The 27,213-nt window shown below is 48.5% G+C and overlaps 1 protein-coding gene across 1 annotated transcript in view; it reads left to right on the top strand.

Annotated features, from left to right (window-relative positions):
• Window positions 1-27,213, top strand: part of DECR1 (2,4-dienoyl-CoA reductase 1) — a 211,060-nt gene that overhangs the window by 136,480 nt on the left and 47,367 nt on the right. The window contains exon 5 of the mRNA XM_086965977.1: window positions 23,705-23,852. Within this exon, the coding sequence (XP_086822103.1) occupies window positions 23,705-23,852 (148 nt within the window). The remainder of the gene's footprint in view (window positions 1-23,704; window positions 23,853-27,213) is intronic.

Genomic DNA, 27,213 nt, shown 5'->3' on the forward strand with positions numbered 1-27,213 from the left:
GATCTTTTTCCCAAACTTGCTCAAAATTTCTCCATACTATAGGAACTTCTTCCTGAAGTTCCTCTGACAGCCCAAAGTGTCCAAAACACATCCAAGGGTCTGGAATCTCCTAGATGGTCTTTGAAAGGTTGCGATCACAATTCCCACAATGCACCTGGACAAAACCCTTACAAATCCACTGGATACACTACAGGTAGGGGATTCTTGGTGGTGATTCTGGCGCCCAGGCGGCCCTCGACCAAAGCAGTATCAGTCTGCCATTGGCAAAGATTTATAAAATATTGTACAGAAAAGTCTATTGACCCTCGTTCCTGCTCTTTTTCTGTTATTCTTCTCTTTATTAGTAGCCTTACCCAGAAGTACTCTGTCCTGGGCACTCTCAAGAGTTATCTTTCTGCTCTATACTCTTTACTGCAGCTGCCTGACCAACCCTCTTTATTTAGGACCTCAACTGTTACTTGGTTCCCGAAAGGTCTTGTACATAGGTTAGTCCCTTCTCCCTTCATAATACCTCAGTGGGATCTGAACCTGGTTCTTGCTTATCGCATGTGTGCTCCCTTTAAGCCACTTTACAATTGTCCCCTCTGGCTGCATTCCATCAAGACAGCCTTTCCAGTGGCAATAACATCTGTCAAGAGAGTGGGTGCACTACAGGCTTTATCATCAAAGCCTCCCTATCTTATGGTATTCTGGATATGTTGGTGCATCACACCAGGTCTTCTTTCCTGCCTAAAGTGGTGTCCCCATTCCATTTGGGACAATCTGTCATCCTGCCCACCATCTTGACCCAAAAAGACCATTGTTCTTCTACCTTGACTGCACAAAAGAGTTCCGGGTGGACAACCAATTCTTCATGGGCTATGTAGGAGCTAGAAAAGGTTGGGAAATTCATAAGTGAACCTCTGCTCTGGGTCGTTCTCTGTATCACGATCAGCTGCGCCCTGGCTAAAAAGCATCCTCCTGAGGGCTTAGGGGTCCATTTTACCAGAGGAAAAGCTGCGACCATAGCATTGGGGTGTAGTGTTCCAGTTCTGGATATCTACCAGGTAGCAACATGGGCATGCCTGCGCAATTTTGCCAAGCACTATTGCATGGGCAATCTGAAAGAGACACATTAGTGATAGATTCCTTACCTTAGAATATCCCCAGGCGTCAGACTGGATCCGGAAATTTTTGCGTAGCAGTACCCTTGCGCGTCAGTACTTAGACGCCGCCTCCGCGTGCTGACGTCGGTTCTTCTTTTTTCCGCGCCAGCAAACTCAGATCTGGAAAAAGCAGTAACCCTTAGTCATTTTTTGACTAACTTTTTGGATCATTTTTGATCATCTTTTCGAAGTCAATCGACTCCGGACAGTGCCTAGGGATGCCTGGTTTTAAGCACTGCGAGGATTGCGACCGCACGATGTCGGTCATGGATCCTCACCGTTGGTGTCTCCTATGCCTCGGCGTCTACCACGACGACGAGACCTGCCCCGACTGCCGGGCCCTGTCTTCGAAAGCCAGGCGGGAGCGGTCCCGCAGGCGACTCAAACTCCGGCAGTCGGCCCCGCGCCGCCAAAGGTCCCGTCCCACGGGATGTCGAGGTACAGGTCGCGGGGTCGGAGCCATCACAGCTCTGAGAGTCGGCACCACTCCTCCGAGTCTAAGTCGACAACAGGTAAGAAACACAAGAAGTAGAAGAGACGTCATCGCTCTTATGACTCCCCCCGACGCTCGCACGACGCGGCGGGGGTTCGGGTGGCACCGCCCACGTGGCTCCGTCAGTCGCGGGCGCCGCGTCCTGCTCCACACCCTCCGGTCCCTGGGCACGACGCTACGCCTGAGGAGATCGAGTGCTTCCTCATGGCCATGAGGTCCCTCTCTCCTCCGACGGGCTCCGCGGCGCTTTCGGGCCCAGCGGACCCTTCTGGGGCCCCTAGCGGGTCGGCGGCTTCAGCCCCGACGCCGTCGGGTGCTTCGGCATCGACGCCGCCGACGCCTTCGGGCCCGGCACAGCTGGGCCCCACTGGATCCGCTTCGGGATCCGGGTCGTCGCCGGTGGATCGAACGACCCCCCCACCCCCCCCGGCGTCGGTCCGTCAGGTGTCGCCTCCGGCGCCGTCCTCGGGCAGAGCCGTCCATGATGCCTCCCTCGTTCCGACGCCGCTTTCGACGCCCCTTGGGGAGTTTAGCTTCTATGAACCGGCCTCATCGTTTGACGACACTGACTATCAGGGGATGGGTGAAGAGGAGTATTGGGAGGGGTCTGAGGACCCTCTGACCCGAGAGTGTCAGTCTCAAGAGGACTGGACAGGTGGACTTGGGGATGCCAGTGGTCTGGACACATCTCCAAACACTGGTTTTGTCTCACCTCCTACCGTGGCTTCGGAGGAGAGGGCAACCTACAGTGTGGTGTTGATGAGGGCAGCCAAGGCCTTGGGCCTTGAGCTCCCCGTCGCGGCCGTGAGGACTAACCTCCTCACTGAGGTCCTTAAACTGCAGTCATGCTCGGCCGAGCCTCTGCTGCCGTTTATTGAGGCCTTGTCCGACGTTCTTTTGGGCATTTGGTCCAGGCCCCCTAAGGGTTCGCCCGTAGATAGAAATGTGGCCAGACGCCACCGCCCGGCCCCGGGCGACCCATGTTTCCTGTCCACCCACCCCACCCCGAGAGCCTGGTCATCCAGGCATCCAATTCCCAGACCGCATTCCCGTAGGCTCCGCCGGACAGGGAATCCAAGAGGTATGAGCAGTACGGGAAAAAGATCTTCTCATCCCTTAGCTTGGGACTGCGGTCTTCCAACACCACATGCCGCTTGGGCCGCTACACCCACTCTCTGTGGGATACGGTTGCGGAAGTGCTGCCAGAGTGTCCGTTGGAGGGACGGGCCAAACTTGGCCAAGCCCTTGTGGAGGGCCGGGATGCAGCCATATATTCAATACGGTGTGGGCTGGATACCACCGACTGACTAGGTAGAGCGATGGCAACGACGGTGGAGATTAGACGCCACGCCTGGTTGAGGTCCGCCAACTTTTCGGCCGATGTCCAAAACACACTGATGGACATGCCGTTTGATGGCCGTCGCCTTTTTGGCGACAAGGCAGACCATGTGCTTGAGCGCTTTAAGGACTCCAGGGCTACCGCCAAGTCCTTGGGCCTCTCGGCCCCTCGCTAGCAAACGGGTGCTTTTCGCTCCTTTCGTGGCCAAGGAAGGGGCACCCCCACGTATGCTGCCAGCCACGCACCGCAGACTAACATCCAGCGCGGTGGCGGCCATGGAAATCGCGGTGGAGGCGGTCGGGGACAACGGCAAGGCCAGTCCACACAATACCCCGCAGCATCCGCCTCAAAACCCTCCTAGTCCATGCTTTTCGGCCCATGTGATGCCAGTGGGGGGCAGGGTTCGCCATCACCACTCTCACTGGCGCACTGTCACTTCGGACAGGTGGGTGCTGCAGATCGTCCGAAGGGGCTACTCCCTCCCCTTCGAGATGACCCCTCAAGCCATGCCACCGCTACACCACCGCGTATCGGGGGATCATTTGCAGCTTCTGCAGGAGGAAGTTTCGGCCCTCTTGGCCAAGGGGGCCATCGAGCGCGTTCCTGGGCCAGAAGTAGGATGTGGTTGCTACTCCCACTACTTTCTGGTACCCAAGAAGGGCAAAGGGGGCCTACGCCCTATCTTGGATCTACGGAACGTCAACGGCTTCCTCCGGAAGGAGAAGTTCAAAATGCTGACTCTGGCTCAGGTCTTAGCTGCCCTAGACCCAGGAGACTGGATGGTAGCGTTGCACTTGCAGGACGCTTATTTCCACATCCCCGTCCTGCGGCCCACCGGCGCTACCTGCGGTTCATGGTAGGACACGAGCACTTTCAGTTTACCGTGCTCCCCTTCGGCCTTACCAGTGCCCCACGGGTCTTCACCAAGGTGATGGCGATGGTCGCAGCTCATCTGCGCAGGTTATGGGTTTCAGTCTTCCCCTACCTCGACGACTGGTTGTTGAAGGCGGGCTCGACCCAGACAGTCGTCAGCCACCTCCAGACAACGGCAGACCTCTTGCACCAGCGGGGGTTCTCCATCAATGTGCCGAAGTCACACCTGTGCCCCTCTCAGAAGCTCCTTTTCATCGGAGCGGTTCTCGACTCGGCTCAGTTTCGGGTTTACCCACCCGAACAGCGGGTTCGGGATATACAGGCTCTGATTCCAATCTTTCAGCCTTTATCCCGAGTTTCGATCAGGTTGACGCTGCGGTTTCTGGGGCTGATGGCTTCCTGCATCCTTCTGGTGCATCATGCCCGTTGGCGGATGCGGGCTCTGCAGTGGGACCTGAAGTTTCAGTGGGCCCAGCATCAGGGCAACCTGTCAGACCATGTCCTGATCTCGGAGGGCACTGCGAGACAGCTACAGTGGTGGCTCACGGACCGCGATTGGGTCAGCGGCAGATCCCTCTCCCTTCCCCAACCGGAGCACGTAGTTGTGACCGACGCGTCCCTCCAGGGCTGGGGAGGCCACATGGGAGAGGAGGAGATCAGAGGCCTCTGGTCTCCGGCGGAGTCCCGGCTCCATATCAACCTTTTTAGAGCTGCGGGCGATTCGTCTTGCACTGAAGGCATTCCTCCCCTCTGTCCGGGGGAGTGTAGTGCAGGTGTTCACGAACAACACCACCGCCATGTGGTACTGCAACAAACAGGGCGGGGTGGGGTCGTGGACACTCTGCCAGGCGGCTCTGCGCCTTTGGCGGTGGCTGGAACATCAGGGTGTGAGCCTGGTGGTTCAACACCTGGCAGGTTCTCTGAACACCAGGGCAGACGAACTCAGCCGCCGGTGCATGATGGATCACGAATGGCGTCTGAACTCTGACGTGGAGCAAGGCCTTTTTCAGCAGTGGGGAAAGCCTTGGTTAGATCCATTCGCCACTGAAGAGAACGCGCAATGTCATCAGTTCTGCGCGTTGGAGTTTCCAAGGCGGCACTCGCTCGGAGACTTTCGTCGCGAGTAGAGTTGCGGTCTGTTGTACGCCTTTCCGCCTATACCACTTCTGCCCAGAGTGCTGAAGAAGATCAAGCGCGACCGGGCACAAGTCATCCTTGTGGCTCCGGACTGGGCATGAAGGTACTGGTATCCCAGCTACTCAGTATGTCAGTCGATCCCCCGGTTCGTCTGCCTCTTCAGGAGGACCTTCTATCGCAGCAGCAGCAGGGGACGGTCCTCCACCCGAACCTGTCCAGTCTCCACCTCCATGCTTGGAGATTGAGCGGCGACAGTTGAGGCCATATGACTTGCCTCCTGAAGTCTGTAACATCATTCTGGCAGCCATGCGTCCCTCCAGAAAGTCGGTATACGCCTGCAGGTGGAACAGATTTGTGGCATGGTGCACAGCAAAGGCCGTGGATCCTCTCTCTGCCCCTCTTTCTGAGGTTCTTCTCTTCCTTCTTTCTCTTGCCCAGCAGGGCTCTGCTCTGGGCACTATCAAGGGCTACCTTTCTGCTCTTTCAGCCTTTTTGAGGCTGCCTGATCAACCTTCTTTGTTAAAGTCCCCTATTGTTAATCGATTCTTGAAAGGCATCACACATACGTTCCCTCCTGTTCCCTTTGTGATGCCTCAGTGGGACTTGAACTTGGTTCATACTTTTCTGATGTGCGCTCCCTTCAAGCCACTTCACAACTGTCCTCTCCGCCTTCTTACATTGAAGACTACCTTCCTGGTAGCCATCACCTCTGCCATGAGAGTGAGTGAGCTCCAGGCTCTATCCTGTAAACCTCCTTTCCTTTCGGTCCATCCGGACAAGGTTGTGTTGCGGACAAGGCCCTCTTTCCTGCCCAAGGTAGTCACAGCCTTCCAGATCGGGCAATCCATCACCTTGCCCACCTTCTTTCCGCCTCTGCATCCCTCAAGAGAGGAAAAGAGGCTCCACCGTCTGGACCCAAAACGTGCGCTCTCTTTCTATCTGGATCTCACACGCCAGTTCCGGGTGGATGACCAACTCTTTGTTGGTTACGTGGGCGCTAAGAAGGGAAAAGCAGTACACAAGCGGACCATCTCGCGGTGGATCATATTGTGTATCCAGGCGTGCTACTCCTTGGCTAAGAAGGAACCCCCTGTTGGGCTGAGGGCTTATTCCACTCGAGCCACGGCTACTGCCTTGGGCCGAGGAGTGCCCTTGCAGGACATTTGCCAGGCAGCTACGTGGGCCTCGCTGCACACGTTTGCAAGACATTGTTGCCAAGACAGGAGGGATGGCTTCTTTGGCCGTTCTGTCCTCCAGGACTTTCTGGTGTGATTATTGGTTCGCAGACCCACCACCGGGGTTGGTATTGCTGGGGTATCTATTCTAAGGTAAGGAATCTATCACTAAAGTGTCTCTTTCAGATGCACAAGTTACTACTTGTGTAACTATATATCTGTAAGAGACATTAGTTAGTGATAGATTCCTTACCGACCCACCCATCCTCCCAGTTCTGCGAACCGATATCTAGGGTTAAGGTCATCCCCTTTCAGGGCCTTAGTTTCAAGGCACCAGTGTTGGTTTTCGGCATAGCTCTGCGTTTCTGGCGCGGAAAAGCTGTGTCTAAGAACTGACGTCAGCATGCGGAGGCGGCGTCTAAGTACTCCGACGTCATCTCGGCGCCGACGACAGACGCGGAGCCGCAGACGATGCCTACCGACTCGCAAGGGTACTGCTACGCAAAAATTCCCAGTTCCAGTCTGACGCCTGGGGATATTCTAGGGTAAGGAATCTATCACTAACTAATGTCTCTTACAGATATATCGTTACACAAGTAGTAACTTGTGCGTCAGGTCCACAGGGACGGGCATTTCGCCCGTTCGGCCCTGCAGGACTTTTTAGTTTAGTCAATTTGTCCGCAGCCCAATGTCTGGATGCTATGGCCTGGGCATCTATTCAAAGGTAAGGATTATGAAGCTAGAAGTTCCCTTCTGTAATGCATTATCTGGTAGAGAAAATATCTAGCTGCAGATTCCTCACTGACCCACCCATGCCTCCCTGCTCTGCAGACACATTTATAGTGCTAGTGTTGCTCCCATTTCAGGGCCTTAGTTTGGGGACACACTAGTTAATTCACTTCATGGCTCTGTGCTTCTGGTGTGGAAAGTCTTGAAAAGTAACTGGTGTCCGCACACGCTTGGGTGGCGCCAATACAGGTCACGGCGATGTCCCATCCAGTGCCGCTTTGAACCGAATGGAGCCACCTGATGGCGGCGCAGGATAACTGTTCACACAAAAGTTTCTTGATCAAGTCTGATGCCTGGGAAATTTAAAGGTAAGGAATCTGCAGCTAGATATTGTTTCTACCAGATAATGCATTTCTAAAGGTAAGTAACTTGTTCATTAGCATCCATGGCACTGGAAAAGAAGACATTGAACCTAGCTAGAGAGAAGTGGGCAGAGACGAAAAGCAAGGAAAAAATGTTGGCAACAAAAATGAGGAAGATGAGATGTCATGGGGTTGGTGGGTTTGATCGCAAGCTTCCAAAGGGATAGTTGCCAAGTATGTAGAGGGGGATAACTTTGACAAATGACTGACTGCATTTGAAAGGGCCCTTAAGATGCATTGGGTCCACTCCAAATACTGGGGTCACTACTGTGGAAGTTTATCCCAGTAGCTGGGAGGGATAGGCTCCTGACTACAGGGGAATGAGGCCGATTCTTACTCCCACACGAGAAAATGTCTAGTCAGAAAATTTAGATCTCACCCCAGAGCTGTACAGGATGAATTTCAGGGGCACCCAAAAAGTGAACACACAGTCCTGGGTGGACTTTGTATACATCTCCCTGAAGGCACCAGAGGGCTGGATTCACGGTAACCAAGCGAGTACTTATGAGGGGTGGTATGATTTATTCCTTTCAGAGCACATCCTGAATCATTGTATAGAAGAGACGTTACACCAGTGTCTAGCGGACTCTAAGCTGTCTTGTCCAAGGGAACTGGGGGATACAGCTGTTGAGTGGATAAGAGTCCGGGTTTCCAATCAACACAAGGGGGGTGATCAGAAGAAAGGAGGACAGGCCCCACCCCCCAAGGGAAAGCCACGGGAAAAGATGATAAAAAATCAAGGGTCCTCTAAATATTCACAAACAGCTGCACAGGGGGGAGAGACCCATAGCCAATCCACTTTCAAGGAAAGGGAGTATCAGGGAAAGTCCTTTGACCCTGCAAAAGCAGGAAAGTTCCTTGACCTTATGAAGTCAGGGAAGTGTTGCAAGTGTTTTCAGCCAGGACATAAGAGAGAAGTTGCGGTCTTCACAAATAAGCCCCACCCCACTGGTGGGCAGTCTATGGGATTGTCAGTGTAGGTGTTGTGGTTGAGATTGCCCCAGAGATGTGGAAGGTTTTCACAGAGGCAACCTCGGTGTCCTTGAGTGGAAATTGCAACACTGGCCGCCTTGCCTCCCAGTATGGGAGGTGCAGTCAGAGGCCTAAAATAATTGGAACTGAGGTGGAGGGTGGGAGGTATACAGGAGACCGTGTGACTATGATTGTAGAGAAACTGATTTCCCCAAGGCAGATCAGACCCGGTGTGTACAATCAGGTAACATATGCCAACAGCAGAGCCAAACTCCATACCTTGGCAGTGATGAGTTTGGAATGGGGAGGTGTGACAGGCCCTAAGGAGTCTGTTGTGTCTCCTGCACTACCAGTAGAGTGTCTTCCCAGTAGTGTCTACTGGGAAATGATCTGTACGGTGACCAGGTCACAGACCGCACTGAAGGGAAATGCTAGACACTTGGTACCTGGAAAAATGGGCCAAGCATCCAATAACAAGGGAAACGGCACAGGGTCTGGTGAGCCAGCCCAAGGAACTCCAGAGGTGCAGGAGGAATCTGACGCAGAAGGGGAGGATCTGGCCTCTAATGTAGGAATTCCACCCCTTCAAGATCTGTCTGACTTGGTTGAATTGACAGGAGCTTGTGGACCCTCCATAGAGGAGTTGTGTCGAGGACAGAGAGACGGTCCCAATCTTGAGGGCCTGAGGCAAACCGCCTCCAGTCAAGAGAAAGGTGATGTCGGGGGATTCCACAAAGGCTACTGCATTAGGGGGTCCTATATACCAAGGCCAGAGGCCCAAGGAAGGAGCCACCAGGAGGTTGGTTTTCCCCCAAAAGTTAGGTAATCCCTTCTCTCATTGAACCATGACATCCCCTTGGCAGGTCATTTGGGTCCGAGTAAGCCATGGAGTAGGTTGGTTAACCACTTTAATTGGCCCAACATGTCCACCAAAGTGAAGGATTTCTGCAGCTCCTATGCAACCCGTCAGGCCAGTGGCAAGACAGGGGACACGCCAAAGGCTTCCTTGATACCATTGCCTGTGGTCGGAACCCCCTTTGAGCGGGTGAGGGTGGACATTGTTGGTCCCCTAGACCCACCAACTGCATCGGGGAACATATTTATATTGGTGGTAGTGGACCATGCCACAGGATTTCCTGAAGCAACACCCCTCAGGACAGCCACTGCTACTTCAGTGGCTAAGGCCCTACTTGGTGTGTTCACCAGAGTGGATTTCCCAAAGGAGGTGGTTTCAGATAGATGCATACATTTCATGTCTGGCTATCTGAAGGCGTAGTGATAGGAATTTGGTGTTACCTACAGGTTCACCAACCCATATCATCCCCAGGCTAAATCTGATGCAGAGGCTCAAAAAGATCCTGAAGGACAAACTCGGGAGGAGATTGGACCTTCTGCTCCCATGCCTACTTTTTGCATACAGGGAGGTGCCACAAAAAAGGGGTTGGCTTCAGCCCCTTTGAATTGCTATTTGGGCACCCTGTAAGGTTGTTGGGAAAAGCCTCTCAAGAAAGCCAATGACAATGTGCCTGATTATGTACTAGGCTTGATCTCCCATGGCAGTGTACATGTGCAAAGCAAGCAGAGACCAGCCAAGAGCTAATGAAACACTTGTATGTACACTCCAGGACAATTGGTGTGGGGTTTGGAGCCTGTAGCTCGTTGTGCCCTCCAGGACAAGTGGACTGGGCCCTAAACCGTCCCAGAGAAGAAGGTTGAGGTTACCTACCTGCTAGACCTTAGCACCCCCAGTAATCTCCACAGGGTAAGTGTCAAAGCTCCAAAAAGTGACTAAGTCAGAAGGGAAAAACTTGACTTCCTCTACCTGTGTCTGACCCACTCTCCATCGCAGTCGGACTGAAACTTTGGTTCTTCCCAAGTCGAGACCAACCAGATGTCCCAAAGTGGTGCTTTGGCTTTTATGCTCTAGAACGTGTTTATTCTTTAAAAATTCATATCTCCGGTTCCGTACATTTGATGTTTATCATTTTGGTGTCTTTTTAATCACAACAATATTCCCTTTGTATGTACATTGGTGTTGGATTTTTGTGTGTTGTGCCTTAATTATTTAATGTATTTATGTTTTTTAAATGCTTTTTACCCACCTGTCTCCTAATTGAGGCCTACCTGCTCACAGCCAACTATGAAGGGTTGAGCAAGGGAGTCATTTATTGAGACCTTGACTGGACCTTATATTGTGATTGTGGCCTTATTACTAGTGGGAGGTACCTAACTACCCCTATTATTATACCACATTCCAACACCATATACATTGGGGAACAGCCAAACTGATTTTGCTCCAAAAGGATGTTGTTTGCACAGGCAGTGCAGCCTTGTGATATTCTGTATTAATTAGTCGAAATGTATGGTTTATTTCATGTCAGAATTTGTTTTGATGTAAATTATATAGGCCCTACAAACTCTCCAACCAGTGAAATGACAAGAAAAATCATCACTGTCCCACTGTGTCTGGTGATTGTCTGCCCACATACCAAAAGCAGCAGCATGAGTGTTATCAAGTATGGGGCCTGGCTAGGCGCCGATGTGAAGGGAAGCAGACTCCAGATCTCTGTCCATGGCTTCCCCCCACCCGCAGTTATCCTGATGCCTTAGTGGGGTTTGCTAACCCTGATACTAATGACAGAAACGTTGGTGCCAGAGCAGAACAGCACTTGGGGGGCGGTGGCGCCCTGCAGGCACTGAAAAAGCAGATAAATCCCCGGACAGCGCTCTGAGATCTGAACGCGGCGAATCCAAAATGGCGGCGGAGCACTAACAGAGCAGCCTTCGCCATACACTGCTGACTCGAATTGCGGCCGCCTGTGAGTACCACCTGGCGGAAAAGATTTTACAGGCTTCGGACCGATGCTGGCGGGTGCAGAGCCCTGACATTGGCAGTAAAAAGAGCGCGCTCCTCATGACTTGGAGACGCGGGGCACCGTCAAAATGACAGCTGTGACTGGCGCTACTGGGCCTGCTTTCTGATGATTTAAGAGGCGAATGGAGTGTGGATGGCAGCTGTGAATCGCCTTTGCCTGCAGATCTAAGGAGGGCTGCGGCGATTGCCCGGAGGTCTGTGCTAGAGTGCCACAGAAGAATTGAGCGGCGGACTTCTGGGCCTATATCACAGGGTGACCCTAACGGAGAGTGGCGAGGATTGCGGAGCGTCTGATGGCAAAGAGGCAAGAGTGCACTGGAGTATCTTGTGAGCTGATTAAATAGCACGCAGGGGCACCACCATGGAGGGAAGGTGAGCCCCCTGGACCTTCCACTATGACTGCCTTATATAGCAGGACGTAACTGGGAGTAGATGTTTTCCCACACCGGTGCTCTGCTCCAAGGACCTGGGGGGGCAGAAGAGGGCTCAGAGTCCCAGACCTGTGACCTGTGACCCCAGACTGACCAGGTCTATAGCACCTCTTGACACCGGTACTTGGAGTGCCTTGCTGCTATCATACTAGAGGCCCCTGTGGACCTACGCGCCCATTCACGATGGGGAGGGTGTCCCTAAAGAAAGGTTTTGCTGTATTACAAGTGGAGGAGACAGGACAGCACACGGATGATGAAGACAAGGTGTTGGCGAGATGGAAAGATGGTGCCCTGGAGCGCCCTACCTTGGTGGATATCATGCAGGCCATCACTTCCTCGAGGGAAGATCTGCAGAAAAAGATGGATTCCATAGGGGCAGACCTCAACCTTCTGAAGGATGTCCATCGCAAACTCAAAGAATGGGTGAAACTTTATGAGAAAGCCATGCAGGAGGTCCCGGCAGCGGTTACTGCTGTCCAGCATTCTCTGGAAGTAGTGGAAGACAAGGTCAAAGTGCTGGAAATGAGAGCAGAGGACAACGAAGGGTGATCCTGCCGGAACGATCTCCAAATCGTGGAGGTTCCGGAGCGAGCGGAGGGGGGCGACTCAGTGCATTTCTTGGAGAACTTGCTTCAAACAGAGGTGGCCCCAGAGGCCCACTCCTCCTTTCACGCCTTGGAGCGCCCTCACAGGGTCCCGACTATACCACCCAAGGCTGGAGCTTCCCCTCAGCCGATGGTGGTGAGGCTGCTTCACTACCGAGACAGGGACCACCTACTACATCAAGCCCGGGAGAAACTACATTTGCAGATTGGGAATGCCAGGTCGATGATCTTTCCAGACTTCACCAGGGAGGTCCAAAGACAGCGTGCTTCCTTCCTGACTCTTAAGCGGAGACTGCACCAGTTGCAAATTCCCTATGCCATGTTGTTCCCGGCACGCCTCCGGGGGATGATGGGCCTGAAACTCACTTCTTTACTGCTCCACAAGATGCCTGGCACTGGCTGAAAACACGGCGGACACAGACAACGAGCACTTCGCCGACAAGCAGCACAGGACTGACATCGATCACTCCCCCGCAGTCTCGGAGGACTTCTACACCATCGGAGAGCTAATTGGAAACACAAAGGGCCATGCAGGCCATCGCGGATATTAGCCACAGAGAAACTAGTCCGAACTCTACCACAAGCAACCATGGCACGGGCAGATCCGAATGCTCGCGACCCAGCAGCACGAACAGAGACTCTGAAACAAAATTGCCCGACATCACGCCCCAAACAGATGATGGCATCATATGAAGATTACATGCCAAGACCCATGGGGAGTGGCAGCCAAGACGGCAAGAACTGAATGTTGATGAGGCTACCATGGGGGGGTAACAGTCGATTGCCACCAGAGCAAAAAATGGGACAACCATTCAAGTTATGGGTTGGGGGGATAGTTGGGTATTCCCGGTTCGCCAGGACCAGCCTACGCCTCACCACTTTTTGTGTCTTGTGGTTCATGTTATTAGTTTGGATGGGGACTAGTTGGTCTGTACCTATCCTGGGATGGGGGTGTTGGGGGGGGGGGGTATTTGACTGTTGAGGGGTTTATTTTTGGGACCAGGCATGTTGCTGCAGGGAGATGGGAAGGGAGACTTACATGGTCTGAGAAATGGGATCCCCATAGGAATCAAATGCATCTCCTGGAACATTAGGGGGATGCACACTGCTACGTCGCCATAAAATCCACGCATACCTAGTGAGAAGTGGATACAGATTGCCTTGCAGCAGGAAACCCATTTTACACAAAAGGAAGTGGCTACATAGCAGAAACGATTGAGGGGACAGGTGTTTTGCACTATGTACTCAGCCTATACCAGGGGCACATTGATCTGTGTGCGGGCTAGAGTCCCTTTTCAGAGTACCAGACAACTGATAGACCAAGAGGGACGATATGTGGTGGTCTCAGGGCGATTGGACGGCAGGGACATAGTGCTAAGGAGTCTTTATACCCCCAATGTCGATCAGCCTGCGTTCTTCTCTCGGGGACGCTGGCGACTATGTTAATGGGGTCAATGCTGCTAGGGGGCTACTTTAACTGTATTACAGATATTGACCTGGACTGTTCTCACCCTCCATTCCCAGATGCTCCCATACACAGACTGGCAGCGATTAGACGTGACTGGCAGCGACATTGGGGGTTGACGGACAATTGGAGGGCCCACCAACCAGGTGAGAGGGATTATTCTTATTTCTCCGCGTTACGTGAGCTACACGTTAGGTTGGATTCGATTCTATGTTCTCCAGATGTGCAGAGTGGGGTCACACTCAGCGAATATTTGACCAGAACGATATCCGACCATAACTCACTCTAGTGTCCTTGGATTGGTAACCGATTAGACCTACCATACCTAGTTGGCGCTTGCGATCAGAGGCACTGGAGGACCCAGTGTTTCGGGCCGCGATTTTGATGATTTTGATATTGATGATCATTTTTTAGTTAACACTGGGTCCACGTCGAGTCCACTTAGAGTGGGATGCCTTTAAAACTGTTGTCAGGGGTCGTTGCATCAGGGGAATGGTCAGAGTGAGGAGGGTATTGCTGAATAAGGACCACAGAAAGCAGGCTCCGGAACTTGGAGAGGGTGGAGCAAACGGATCGGCAGGATGACAGCCTCGCGGCTCAGGAACTCCTTGCGACGCAGATAGAAAGAATGCGCTGCTTCGACAAGGCATACATCACTAGGGCCCATGCGGAACAAGATAAATCGGGGGCATTGTGGCCTGGCTGGCCAACCCAGCGCTTAGAGTGAGGATGATCCTGGAGCTGAGGGGACATGGAGATGAAATATATTCTGGTCAATGAGACATAAACACCCTGATTTTGGAGTACTACACCTCTCTTTACAGGAGCAGGATTGCCCATGGGACTGAAATGGAGGGGGTTTCCTGGCCGATGTGGGGCTTCCCACGGTTGATGCAGAGGTAGTGGAGGAATTGTGTAGAGATGTTGAGATTAGGAAAGTACGCAGCGCAATCCAGAACATGGCTAAGGACAAAACCTCAGGGACAGATGGGCTTCCTGTGGAGTTTTATTCAACATATGTAGATGCCTTGGCCCCACGGTTAGTGGCACTGTATAATAGAGCAAAGCAGGAGGGCTGTCTCCCAGCCTCAACTAGAGCGGTGGTAATAGTCCCACTCTTACAACCCGGGAAACCAGCGGCGCATCGAACTTTAGATCGGCCCCTCGCCATGCTCAACTTAGACTACAAAATTCTGAGCTGCATACTGGCCAGTCGGCTGTTGACCCATATGCCAACGCTTATACATGTAGATCAGGCGGGATTTATCCCAGCCAGGAACACAGCAATGAATGTCCGTAGGCTCTTGCGTATATTGGGGGCGGACACTTTCTATAAGGAAGAAGCATGTATTTTCACGGTTGACACTGAGAAGGCTTTTGACAGCCTAGAATGGTCATATCTATTCAAGAGGAAAAAACAGGAAAAATCTTGAGTGGCCCTTCAACCAAAGGGAACTGGGCAAACCCCTACAAACAGAAGCTTGTTCCCTTTAAAAAACTATTGTATAGTCACACCACATATCTCAATACCACAAATAACTAACATAGATTCTTACTCAAGCACACAGAGGCAAATGTATCATAAAGTACCAAAAAGCTATAAGGATAAAAATTAAAGATAAAAAATCAGACAGTGTGTTAAAAATGTATATAATCTGATTTATTCAAAAAGATTTTTTTTTTACATATTATATTCCATGCGTTGTGAAAGCAGTTCAAATACAACATCCATATCTGGTGAGTAGCAACTCATCACTTGAACAAACTATTTCGGTGGATGTTTAACAATTGTTCATCCTAATTTTTAATCCCAATTCATAAACAATTTACAAGAACACAATTCTGCAAACGGTATTAATCATTAAAACCAATAATCATTAAGAGAAAAGGGTGTTGACGCGTTTCAGTGGGTAATGCATATGTGCTTCACCTTCCTCAGTACGAATTTTAAAATGACATGAAGAATCTCACACCCTTGTTGGGGCAGATAATCTTCTAATCTTTTGGATTTTATAGTCTCATACTTAACTTGTGCTTGGATTCTTCCAAAGGTTTATAAATTCCTATGTTTTTCTTGACCCAATATTATTGTATGGGAAGTTCTTTCGTGCGAGGTATTATAATGCACTTTTTATTCAAGTGGATCCTGACTACTGCACGTTTAAAGTAGGCGACCGTACGTACAAGGCTGTCCTGTTTGGAATATGACATTTGTGCCAAACATCAATGGTAGTGAAGCTTGAAGTAATATGAGCTCACAGAGGAGGCTATTGTGATCACCCTAAGACACAAGGAAATATATCACCAAATTAGTATGTAACAGCAAGTTTTTAATGTTATGGATAACTGTGAGTTAAAGAAATAACAATTGCCAATCAGGATCTACTTGAATAAAAAGTGCATTATAATACCTCACACGAAAGGACTTCCAATTTAATAATTTTGACACCCGACTGACGATGCGACTGCCTACCACGGGGAAGTGGTCTCGCTGGTGGGGGAATGAACTTGGGGTCACTTTGCTGCTCTGAGGGAGTCCCCCTGCTGTGGTGGGCTGCCATGGTAACCAGTTCTCCCTATTCCATCAGTGACCGGAGATCAAGGGGCATGTTGCCCTCGATGCGCTGTTGGACAGGCCAATGCCCAAATCTAGATGTTAAATGAAACAGCGACATGCCTGGGGGGAGGGGTGGGGGAGGGGTTTGGAGGGATTTGGGAGGGTGGGAAGGGACTAGTTGGGTGTCATTTACACAGTGATAGTGTGTGGGATCCAGGATATACGGAGGTCACTGGCACACACTGAAGTGTACAGAGATAGGGATGTGCTTTGGCTTCGAGTATTTGGACCGTTATTTTCTCAACAGGTGGACTGCCAACGGACACTAAGAGCTTAGCCTGTATTTACTCTGTACAATTGCATTGAATATTGAGATGAACATTATGTCTTGCCATAATGCCCAGTAGTCCGATCTATCTGTCCTTGTGTGATATAATAAAATCTATTTTAAAAAAGTGATATCAAACATGTGACCATTATCGATGCCACACAACCAGTGCCACGTCACTCCTGAATCTCATAACCACTGTTAGAAATTGGGTTGTTGGTTGACTGTGTTATGAACCATAGTCCAGCACCAACCACAATCCTAGTCAGGGTAAGGCACCAGCAATCCCCAAAATAACCTGTTCTTACCCTCTGGTAGCTTAGCACAGAGCAGTCAGGCTTAACTTGAAGGCGCTGTGTGAAGTATTTGTGCAAACCGTAAAAACAGTGAAAACACCACACAAATAAATCCCACACCCATTTAGAAAAAAAAGGATATATTACTAAATAAAACAAGACCAAAACGACAAAAATCCAATAGGAACTTGAGTTAAGATTTTTTAAAGAATTAACTATACAATATTATTTAGAAGCATAAGTTCTTACTTGGGGAATCTGGTCGCGCTGTACCTGGACAAAGTCCAAATTTCCGGTTGACTGCGATGGAGCGTGGGCAGGCTACAGGGAACAGGGTTAGCTTACTGAACAAAAGTACATTGATCCTGGATGAGTTGACATCGAGGGATGCGTGGTGCAGTTGAAGCGATACGTCGGTGTCAATCCATGCAGTGGCAGCTATGTGCTGGTCCCGGTTCACACCGCAGTGGTGATGCGTCTGCTCCTATGAGCACAGGGCGTGCATTGCGGAGTTCTCTGTGTTGTCTTTGAGGCTGCTGTCGATGGTGCAAAGACCTTGCACCGGGTAGAGTGTTGCAGAGTGGTGGTTCCAGAGGTGATTTATCAGGGTCGAGCCATGCAGTAGAGTTGATCCACCGGTTCTTGTCACGCAGAAGGAACGATGTGCTGGTTCTGATCCACCCAACAAGAGCGATGCACTGGTTCTGTCCCACCCAACAAGAGCGATGCACTGGTTCTGTCCCACGCGCTGGCACCAATGCACCGGTTTGAGAGGATGCATGGGTTTTGCTGAAGCTAGCATCTGAAGCCTCCCTTCCCATGGTCCAGTACTGGAGTGGCACCACTTAGCAGGGCAAACTCACAGATAGCAGAGCTGAGGTGTGGAAGTGGGTACATTGGAAGTTTTATGTCCTTGAGACTTAAGATCAGGAGGCCTGTCAACTAGCCATTGGAGTCACTCTGAATTCTGAGTTTGTGATGCAGGTCCAGTCCTTCTCACCCAGGCAAGAGAGCAGCAGGAAGCGAGTCAACACAGCGAAGGAGGAGTCCAGCCGAGTAGCAGTTCAGCAGAGTGACAGTCCTTTCAGCAACACAAGAGACCTTCTTCCTGGAAGAGAATCCACAGGTCCAGAAGTGTACTGAAGTAGTGGTGTCTGAGGTCCAGTACTTCTACCCACTTGTGCCTTTGAAGTGGAGGAGACTTCGAAGGCATGCCTTTATAGTGCACAGAGGCCCTGTCCTTTCTACCCGGCTCTAACCTCGCTACAGAGGGGTATGCAGCCCTTTGTGTGTTGACAGAACGCAGCCTATTCAGGTGTAAATGAGGCTGTGCCCAGCTCCTCCCTGCCTTTCTATCAGGTTGGCTTTCAGGTCACAGCTAAACTCCCATTGTGTGAAACTGTCTAGGTGACATACACAAAGTCCAGCTGTCACCTAACCCCAAACTTGTGATCAGAGACATGCTGCAGGCATCAAATGGCTAAGGCAAGAAAATGCCCATTTTCTAAAAGTGGCATTTTCAAAATGTCAATTTAAAATCCGACTTCACCATAAGTTGTGATTTTAAATTGTGATTCCAGACATCAGCCTTCGGGGTCTTATCTCTTCCCAGTTGGAAATTACACTTATAACATGTAATAAGGTAACCCCAAGTTATCCTATGGAAGAGATAGTCCTTGCAGTAGTGAAAACCGAATTTGAGAGTTTTTCACTAACAGGACATGTAAAACTCAAAAGTACATAACCAACTTTTTGATTACACTGCACCCTGCCCTTGGGTTGTACAGGGCCTACCTACCCTAGGGTGAATATATGTATTAACCCCTTGAGTGCGGCCACGATTCTGTGCCTGTGCGGCCGTTTTAATGAGTGGGCGGGTTCATGACGGCCCCCAGCCGTCATCAGCACACGCCCACCATGATGCATGATGGACTGGGGCCGTCATCAGCATGCAAGGGGTTAAATAGGAACGTTTGGGCCTGGCAAGAGGTTTAACTTGCCAGGTCGAATGACAGTTTAAACCTTCACACAGGCTCTGCAATGGCAGGCCTGAGACACGTTTAAAGGGCTGGCACAATCAGTGCTGCAGGCCCACTAGTAGAATTTAATTTACAGACCATGGGCACATGTAGTGCTCTTTACTAGGAACTTATAAGTAAATGAAATATGCTCATTCTGAATAAGCCAATGTTGCCATGTTTTAGGGAAACCCCACAAGCACCTTAGCAGTGGTCAGCAGTGATAGTTTCTGCTGCCCTAGGATTCTGCGCACTAAGTCAGTAAAAAAACAGAGGGTCTGAAGGCAAAGCGTTAGGTGAAACAACTTCAAGGATGGCATTTCTAACAACCACACATCATTTTTCTCTCAGGTCAGCATTAGATGTCATTGTAATCAAGTCATTGGTTAGAGGTATACAAAATTATAGTGGCCTGCCATCATCCTTTTTTAGATGAACCAAGTGTCTGTCGTGCCCTTCTAACCTCATAGCAACTGGTGTTGGTAGAAACCCACAAGTAGCAAAGGGAGAAAGTGATCGATGCAAGAAGGAACTGGCGGTGATGGGTTATCAGTAGCAGTATCCACCATCAACTTTACCAATGACAGAAATAGTAGCATCTGGTGTTCATGACTCAACCAGTTTCAACAATGTGGAGCTCTTCCCCTTCAATGTTAAGAGTCAAATGAAGTTGGTGGTGGTGCTGACAGCATCAAGTAGAGGCATAGTGATTTAGGGAAAGGGCTAGGGCAAGTCCTGATGCACTGGCAGCACAGTAGCAAAAATGGAGGCTGTAGTAACCACTACCTCGTCATGTTAATTGCTGGATACAGCGGTTGTACCTTTTCTTCTTGAAGCGGCCAGATGTAAGGGTGACTCCTTCCTGTAGCCACTGTGTTGCTAGTTTCTTTTGAATATCGCTTGGAAGAAACAGGTTTGTCCCTGAAGGTTCTCTAACTGGCGATAAAAGCCTAAGAACATAAAAAAATCCAAGCTGGCAGGGATCATTCAAGATTGAGAATTGTAGAGGGACCTGGCTCTCACAAACCCCCAAACCAGAGTAGACCAGGACCACATCCAGCAGAAGTACATACCCAGGAGGAGCTGAAGATGTAATCCAAGACCTTCAAAATCTGTGAAGAAAATATCAGGGATAGATTTAAAAGAACTAGGGGCAAGGAACTCGCTGACAAAAGTTAGACATTTTTGCAGAGCGAAGTTTTAAGAGTTCCAAATCCGTATCAAGGGTGAGTCAGAAAATATATGAGTGAAAACAGGAAATTAGGTAGCCATGATAGGTTTGTGAGGTAACCATACCACTGACTGGAGTAAAAGCCATGAAAGTTTGGGAGAAGCAAAACTGTTCCAATGACTTTTGGGAGAAGACGCACATTTTAAAGACATGGGCTGAAGTAAGAATGATTACTTAGAAACAGTGCCATTAGTGATACTAGAGGTGAAGAAAAGTGTTGAGAGACCAAAGTGACCTCCAGAAGGAACATGGTGAATGCTCTGATCTGCATTAACTATCAACCTTATTTCCCGACGGCAGTCCTGCTCCAGAGATCTGCACCAACATTAATACATCAGCTTGTTTCTTGTGCAGTGCTCAAAGCATGGATACTGCCATGGACCAAGAAGTGTCTGCGGGCACCATGCGCGAGCATCAGAGGCTTTTTGCATAGGTTTCTAGGCCTCATCAATTCTAAGGGGATGGTGACCAAAGGAAGGTAGACTGACATTGAATACTCTTGGTTATAGGCATTAGCAAAGCAGTTTATTCATTAAGCCCTATTAATTCATTCTAACCGAATCTTTGCTCACCCCCAGCTCCTCAACAGTATCACACTCCTGTTGAGCCCATGGATTCTTGTGTGGGCCGTCTGGCCCATTGGCAACTTGCAAAACAATTGATGTCATTGAGCCTGTAGGGTAGCTTCTCAGTCGATGGCATAAGTTACAAAAAGCTGTTTTACGCACCAAGCCCTGCATTACCCATTCAAACGTGTAATCTTTTTTGTTAATTGGTATAGGGAGTGTGCACTGTTCTGCAAGAACCTGTTGACATCACTGTGTTAGAGATGCATTGCTCGTGAATAGGAATGTGCTTGCTTTACCACCTTTAAAAAATAATAATCTTGTAAATGGTTGTCTTTTAAACCACTTGTTTCATGGAATTCTCTTTGCATGCTGGAAAAAACTCAACAAATAAAGCAATATTAAGCCTGCACAGTTTGTGATGCTGCCTGTTCTGTATAAATCGCAAAACATATTGTGATGGGACTGATGCCCATCTTGGGTGGTTTTCTCAAAACATAGAACCTTCCACTCTTTTGCACACTAGTTAATCATACCCACAATTGTCCTACCACTAGTGCTTAATTCGTGCAGGTGGTTTGAGGAGGAGGGCACCAGCACCCATTTTTCGAGTCTTCTTTTTCATCATTCGCCTTTTCAAAGGGAAAAAAATCAGGAAAGGGAGGAAAAGAAAGACATGAAAATTGTGACAACGAGGGGTATGCGAGGATAAAAAAAAGCCTACAATAGTGAGCTAAAGAGACAGGAAGCCTAGGGTGGTAGCAGAAAAAGAAAGACGCATGAGGTGGTGTTCGGAAAACCCAGCTTTCAGTAGCAGGCTCTTAAAGTAAGTAAGGGCCCATGCTCTTTAAAACCAAATGTTTTTATTTTAATTTTAATTAAGCACTGACTACTGGCTTGTATCATAGGGGAGCAACTCTACCTTAATCTCATTCGGATTTGACAAACCAGCATCTTTTACTACTGATTGTTTTTGATATTTGCTTAATTTTATTGGCGATTCCGTTTCATGCCAGGCCAAATTGGGCATGATTAACCCATGAAGCGATCTCAAACTCAGTTCACTTACCTTGCTCCTAAGCGGTGAGTAGAACCTTGTCACATCAGGAGGAGCTACGGCTCTGCAGAAATCTGTGTTATATGCTTTTGAGTAAAGTACCAACCAATGTTTATTTTGTCTGACTTTTAGCAAAACTAGACAAACGCTGCAGGTACCTCTTGCGATTTATTTGCTTCTTCCAACTCCAGTTTGTTAATTAAAGGAGAAATTATCTATTACTATTGTGTAAAAAACACACTCGGGAAGGAATCCATTTGTGAAAAAGGCTGTTCTTGTGACACTCATGAATCCTGAAGTGTACAGAACAGTGGTGTCTGGCATCGTTTGAAAGTGGTAAGGCATATCACCTGTCTGGAAATACAGCGAGTAAGTAGCACAGTGAGCAGGTCCTCCTGGGTCCAGGGTGTTCAGTGGTTGTGTTTTTCTTTTTTGAATGAGGTCAAATAATGTATTGTTTTCCACAAAATTGCTAAAAGGCCTATTTTCTGAAAGGGCACTCAGGAAAAATCCCAGAAATTCCATTGTGTGTCAGTGAAGCCCGAATCTTCCTGTAAGTGCTGCAGTCTCACCTGCTCGAAAACACATTTTAGTAAATGGTGTCAAGATAGTGCAGTTTTTAGTAAAGTGTCCCTAAAAAGGTTTAAAACGAGGTGATACACAAAATGCAATTTAATGCTTATCATGTACCATAGCATCTCCGTACACTTCATTTCATTTTCAATTTTCGATTCTGCTTATTTCAAGTACACTTAATAATATCTTATTGCTGAAAGTCTCATTCGAAGGGACCAGGTAGAAAAATAAACAAATACACCAGTTTTGCAATCTCATGGCTGTGCACTGCAGACTTAGACAGATATTACAATCACATATAGCTATGCTGCCACTCAGGTGACACACACTTTACAGGTTATTGCAGAAGATAGATTTCACTAATGCTATAGATTTGGGTTTAGGCTACCAGTACTTTTCATCATGCAAAAAATCTGTTTTGAATTTATTGTTGAACATGTTTTTTCCTAAACCTCAGATTGTGAAAACGCACACATTTTACTGTAAAATACACATTTTAAAAAAAATAGTAAACTTAGTTTCCCCCAAGAAATTGAACAATATTTTCCTGAAAAACCAAATTTGTAATGAGCCCAGGTTGGGTGATTGAACGTCAACTTATCATTCTCATTAAGTATTGATATTTACTACTAAAGTACATGGATAGACTTTGACTGGCATGTACGTGTATCCCAATCCATGTCACCGATACCGCCAATGTGCTAAGAATTTCCCCTGTTAGGATAGTTCAGCAGTATACCAAGGGTGAATGTACACATAGACGCCTCCTGGGTGCCATAAATTACCATCAATGTTCTAAGATGAGGGAGGATGGCAACCATCTCGAGTAAGTATCTCGGAAGCCTCTCTTAGGTGAACAGGAAGTCAGTATAACTCCAGGTGTCTTGCTATCCTGCCTCTTTGTTATTCCCTAGATTTGGGATTGTAGGAGTATTAGGAAGTCATTTTAAACTTTTAGCCATTCTGCTACCATGTACTGCCAGACATTATTTTACCGGCAAGTCACCCGAACAGCCAGCCCTGGTCCTGGAAGGACTTTTCTTGCTTTCATGTTCTCTTCCCAAAAAAAAGCAGCAGCAAGGCAAACATGAGCAGGACTTTCGATGGCCAGCTTGAGGGAGCATTGCCCTGGTCCTGCATAACATATTTTACAATGACAATTCCATCCGGTGAAGGGAACTCTGGAATTACATCAGGTAGCCGGTCATTTTTGTTGGTCATGTTTGGAGAGGTTTGTGTACCACCCTGCTTGCCTCCCAGGTGAACTTCGGGTTCATCGTTCAACTCTTCTCGGGTAAGTAAAGCTCTTTTCCCTATCTCACCCTTTGTGCCCTCGGTTCTCTCTGTATAGATGTTTGATTTGTACACATACATGTTTTGCAATATTCATGTTAATGTCTTCCATCACTGCTAGGTTGTCATAAACAATGCCGCTGGAAATTTTGTGTCGCCATCTGAACGACTGTCTGCGAACGCCTTTAGGACCGTAACCGAGATCGTCCTAAATGGCACTGCTTATGTCACGCTGGAAATTGGGAAGGAGCTGATCAAAGCGCAGAAAGGTAAGTAGCACTGGCGTGGTAAAACTCATCCACCGCCTTGACGCTCCTGTGTTTGTCTTAGGTCCTGCTCGATGTACAGTACTCTGCATCAGCAAAGTTTGTTTTATGAACAACTATGACCATCTATCTTAAATGGCAGCTTCCACCCAAGACGTTTTTGGGCATTGACTGACTCACTATACAAAATCCGTGAATCGCCCTCTTTATTTTTTCTAGTTAAACTTCTGCCCCTTTTATCTAACTTTAGTAGCTGGCATCCAACATTTTGTTCCCCCTAGCCTACAGTCCGACACATTGTAAATGGAAGAGGAGCAAAAGTTACGTTGTTACCTTTGGTAGAGCACTTATGCCAATGCATTCACTTAAAGTAGCAGAGTAACATCCACCGTAATTCAAGAGGGCGCATATTGCTTGTATGGCAAGTGGATCACGTCACATCTGAATTATAGTATACATTCCTTTCTTGTACCACAAGTGAACTGCTGGCTCCTTGGTGCAAACACAGTATTTCATGCATGCCGGGAGAAGATGGGAAAATTACTGGAACAGCTAGTCAAAGAGAATAGAGTAGGAATTTGTAATATGGTGGCACAATCTGTAATCCTCTTCCCTTTAAAAGACAAGATTGTGCGGTTTTTCAGGGATATCCAGAAGTTCCTAAAACCTAATTTGAAAACGATTTTTGTACATTCTACAAAAGCAGTAGTTGCAAATAAAATAAAGACCGAATGACATAGAAATGTCTTGAGGATAAGGGGGCAACTAGAGGTGGTTGGTAACAGGACATCTGCCAAAACACAGCCCATGTTACCATCTGCTCACCTTTACCTCATTTCATTTACAATTAGCATGGAGGTGTTTCCGGTGAAAGAATTGTAGCTGAAGCAATTGGGAACATCATTTCACTGGTTCTGGTGCCAATAGCAATGTTGTGGGCAAGACTGTTCAACTTAGAACAGCCTCGCTCACATTATTCATGCCGGTGACCCCCATGTCAGAGACCACCAATGAGACCATAGTCTTCCTGGCGAGAAAGACCTCTTGCTGTTGCCCATGTGCTGGGAAATTACTCCTGTCGAGAGGGAAACATTTGGGGAAGTGGTCCATAAGCCAGGAAAGGGCTGGTGTGACAGAACAAGCATGATTCCTCGTTTGGTTTCCCTGAAGCTGCTCCTGCAACGAATGCAGGAGCGATTAAGGAAAATATTTCCACCACAAAGGAGTTTGGTGGCTCTGCTGTCACAGTTGTGGCGTGGGTGGTGCCTCCGTTACAACAGGATTTGGGTGACAAACTTGTAGTGAGGCATTAATGGTGAAAGGTCACTAGAAGGGCTCATGGCACAATATTTTCTAAAAGTGTGGGTTTTTCTTAAAGCTGTCTGTTCTAAATCATGTCAGGGCCTCCAACGCTCCTCTCGTAATAAGACCTGCTTATTCTGCCTTGTCCACTGGGTCACAGTAAGACTTTGATAGATCTTTGGCCTTCATGTTGTGTACAGCATCTTTCTACCACGTTGGAGAAGGCTAAAAAAATAACATTTGTAAGTGCAAACGTTCATTTTGTCTCATCCAGTGTGAAGCTGACATTATGTTATTGTGTTGGAATGGACTCTAGGCACCGCAGCATATATTTTACAGTGGAAAAAGTGTAAATAAATAAGTAATATTGCTTCTTAGTAACGTGGTGACATTTCCATGAAACCGCATCTCTTGATTGCTGAATATGTGGCATGGGCATACACTATGATGGAATGTAGGGCAAACCAGGGCACGCCTGCCCTTAGTGTTTTGGAGGAACATAAGAAATATCAAATTAGTTGCAAAACTGACACTTTGACATAGGTATCTCCCCTTCATTAGTTCTAGTCTACCACTGCTATTTCAGAGACGCACACACTTCTCGAGCGAGTCGGGCATTGGTAATTCGCAATTGTGCATAAAGCCGGCTGTATGGGAGGGTCTTGATGTCCGTTAATGCCTTCAGGATATCCTGCCTCCCCAAGTGTGAGGAAAGAAGGGGAAGCACTCAGTGTTGTGTAAAATACCCCTCACACACCAACAGGCCCCTTGGTGTCATGCTTCATCATCGGGGTCTTCGCACCCCGCTAGAGGGATGCGGCACGCTGCGACCTACGACTACGTGGGAGCGTTGACAGGTGTAAACTATGTGTGGTGTGTGTTGATTGTGAGTGACAAGGGGATTAAATGTGAGTGGGAAACGTGGTGAGGAAATTTAAAAAGTACCTGGCTAGTGGGAAAAATGAAAAAAACTTTATTTCGTACCCCTAGCTGGTGCTATTAAAAGGTGTGCAGAAAAAAGACGAGGTTGGCTTGTCTTAATTATGGACAAAACCTCTGGTGTGCGTCGACATGTTTCGGTACGTGTGTACCTTCTTCAGGACGGGGCACAACTCCCAACCCTACTCACGTATTTCTAAAAAAAGGGGGTAAATATATTTAATGAAAAGTGAAATCACTCATTTCAAGTTGGCTACAATGTGCCTACAGCGGTTTTTGGGATCATGTATTTACATGTCCTGCAAAAAAAGAAAAAACCATTAGGTTTGGTTACCATGAGGTGTTGGCTCTGACAGGTGCAGTCACCTGGAGCCCCAAACAGAGAACAATCTGTAAAGGAAAAGACATACTAGACACACAACACATAGAACACACTTAGGTTTTTGTACTTATTGTTTTTCAGACATACTCGTAGTCTTTGATGTCTACTGCATCATGAGCAAGTCCTGAGCATCAAGGTGGGTAAGTGGATCCACAATCTACAATGATAGAAAGGTGGACTCAGTGCTGTTACTTATATTTACTTCTTACCTCCTCCATCTGCCCAGTGAGGCTGGATTCTGTGTGGAGAGAATACTCACGAAATCCGCCTATATTGGCCTCCTTCTACCACCCCGTGCTGCTCCGCCGTGAATGAATTGCGGACGTGTTTGGTGGTATTTAAAGAGAGGCTAGGTGTATTGTCATTGGTTAATTGCCGGAAGTCACAGGGAACATGTATGAAGACTGTTCGTTTTCGCCTCTACGTCTGTGATCTAATTAACTTCGACATGTGACCTATTGGTGTTTGTTCATTACCGGAATGTCCATATATGGTCTTTCCGTTTCTTGGCCAATCATGTGCTATTCATGGGTCCGGCGCTGAACAGAGAACCGAAAAGAGGAGCGCCGTTGTTTACACGACTATGTATCATGTGTGCATGCGCATGTGTTGTTTCCCGTTGGCGTCTATGCGCATGCGTAATAGCCGGTCGGAGGTAGTGCATGTTCAGAGATGCGATTTTTAGCAGGTTCCAGCCGTAGTGGTCAAGTGATTTGGCTCCACGGTATGTCATCGTTTAGT

The sequence above is a fragment of the Lissotriton vulgaris genome, chromosome 4_1 (genome assembly GCF_964263255.1).
Source record: "Lissotriton vulgaris chromosome 4_1, aLisVul1.2, whole genome shotgun sequence".
Classification (NCBI taxonomy): domain Eukaryota; kingdom Metazoa; phylum Chordata; class Amphibia; order Caudata; family Salamandridae; genus Lissotriton; species Lissotriton vulgaris.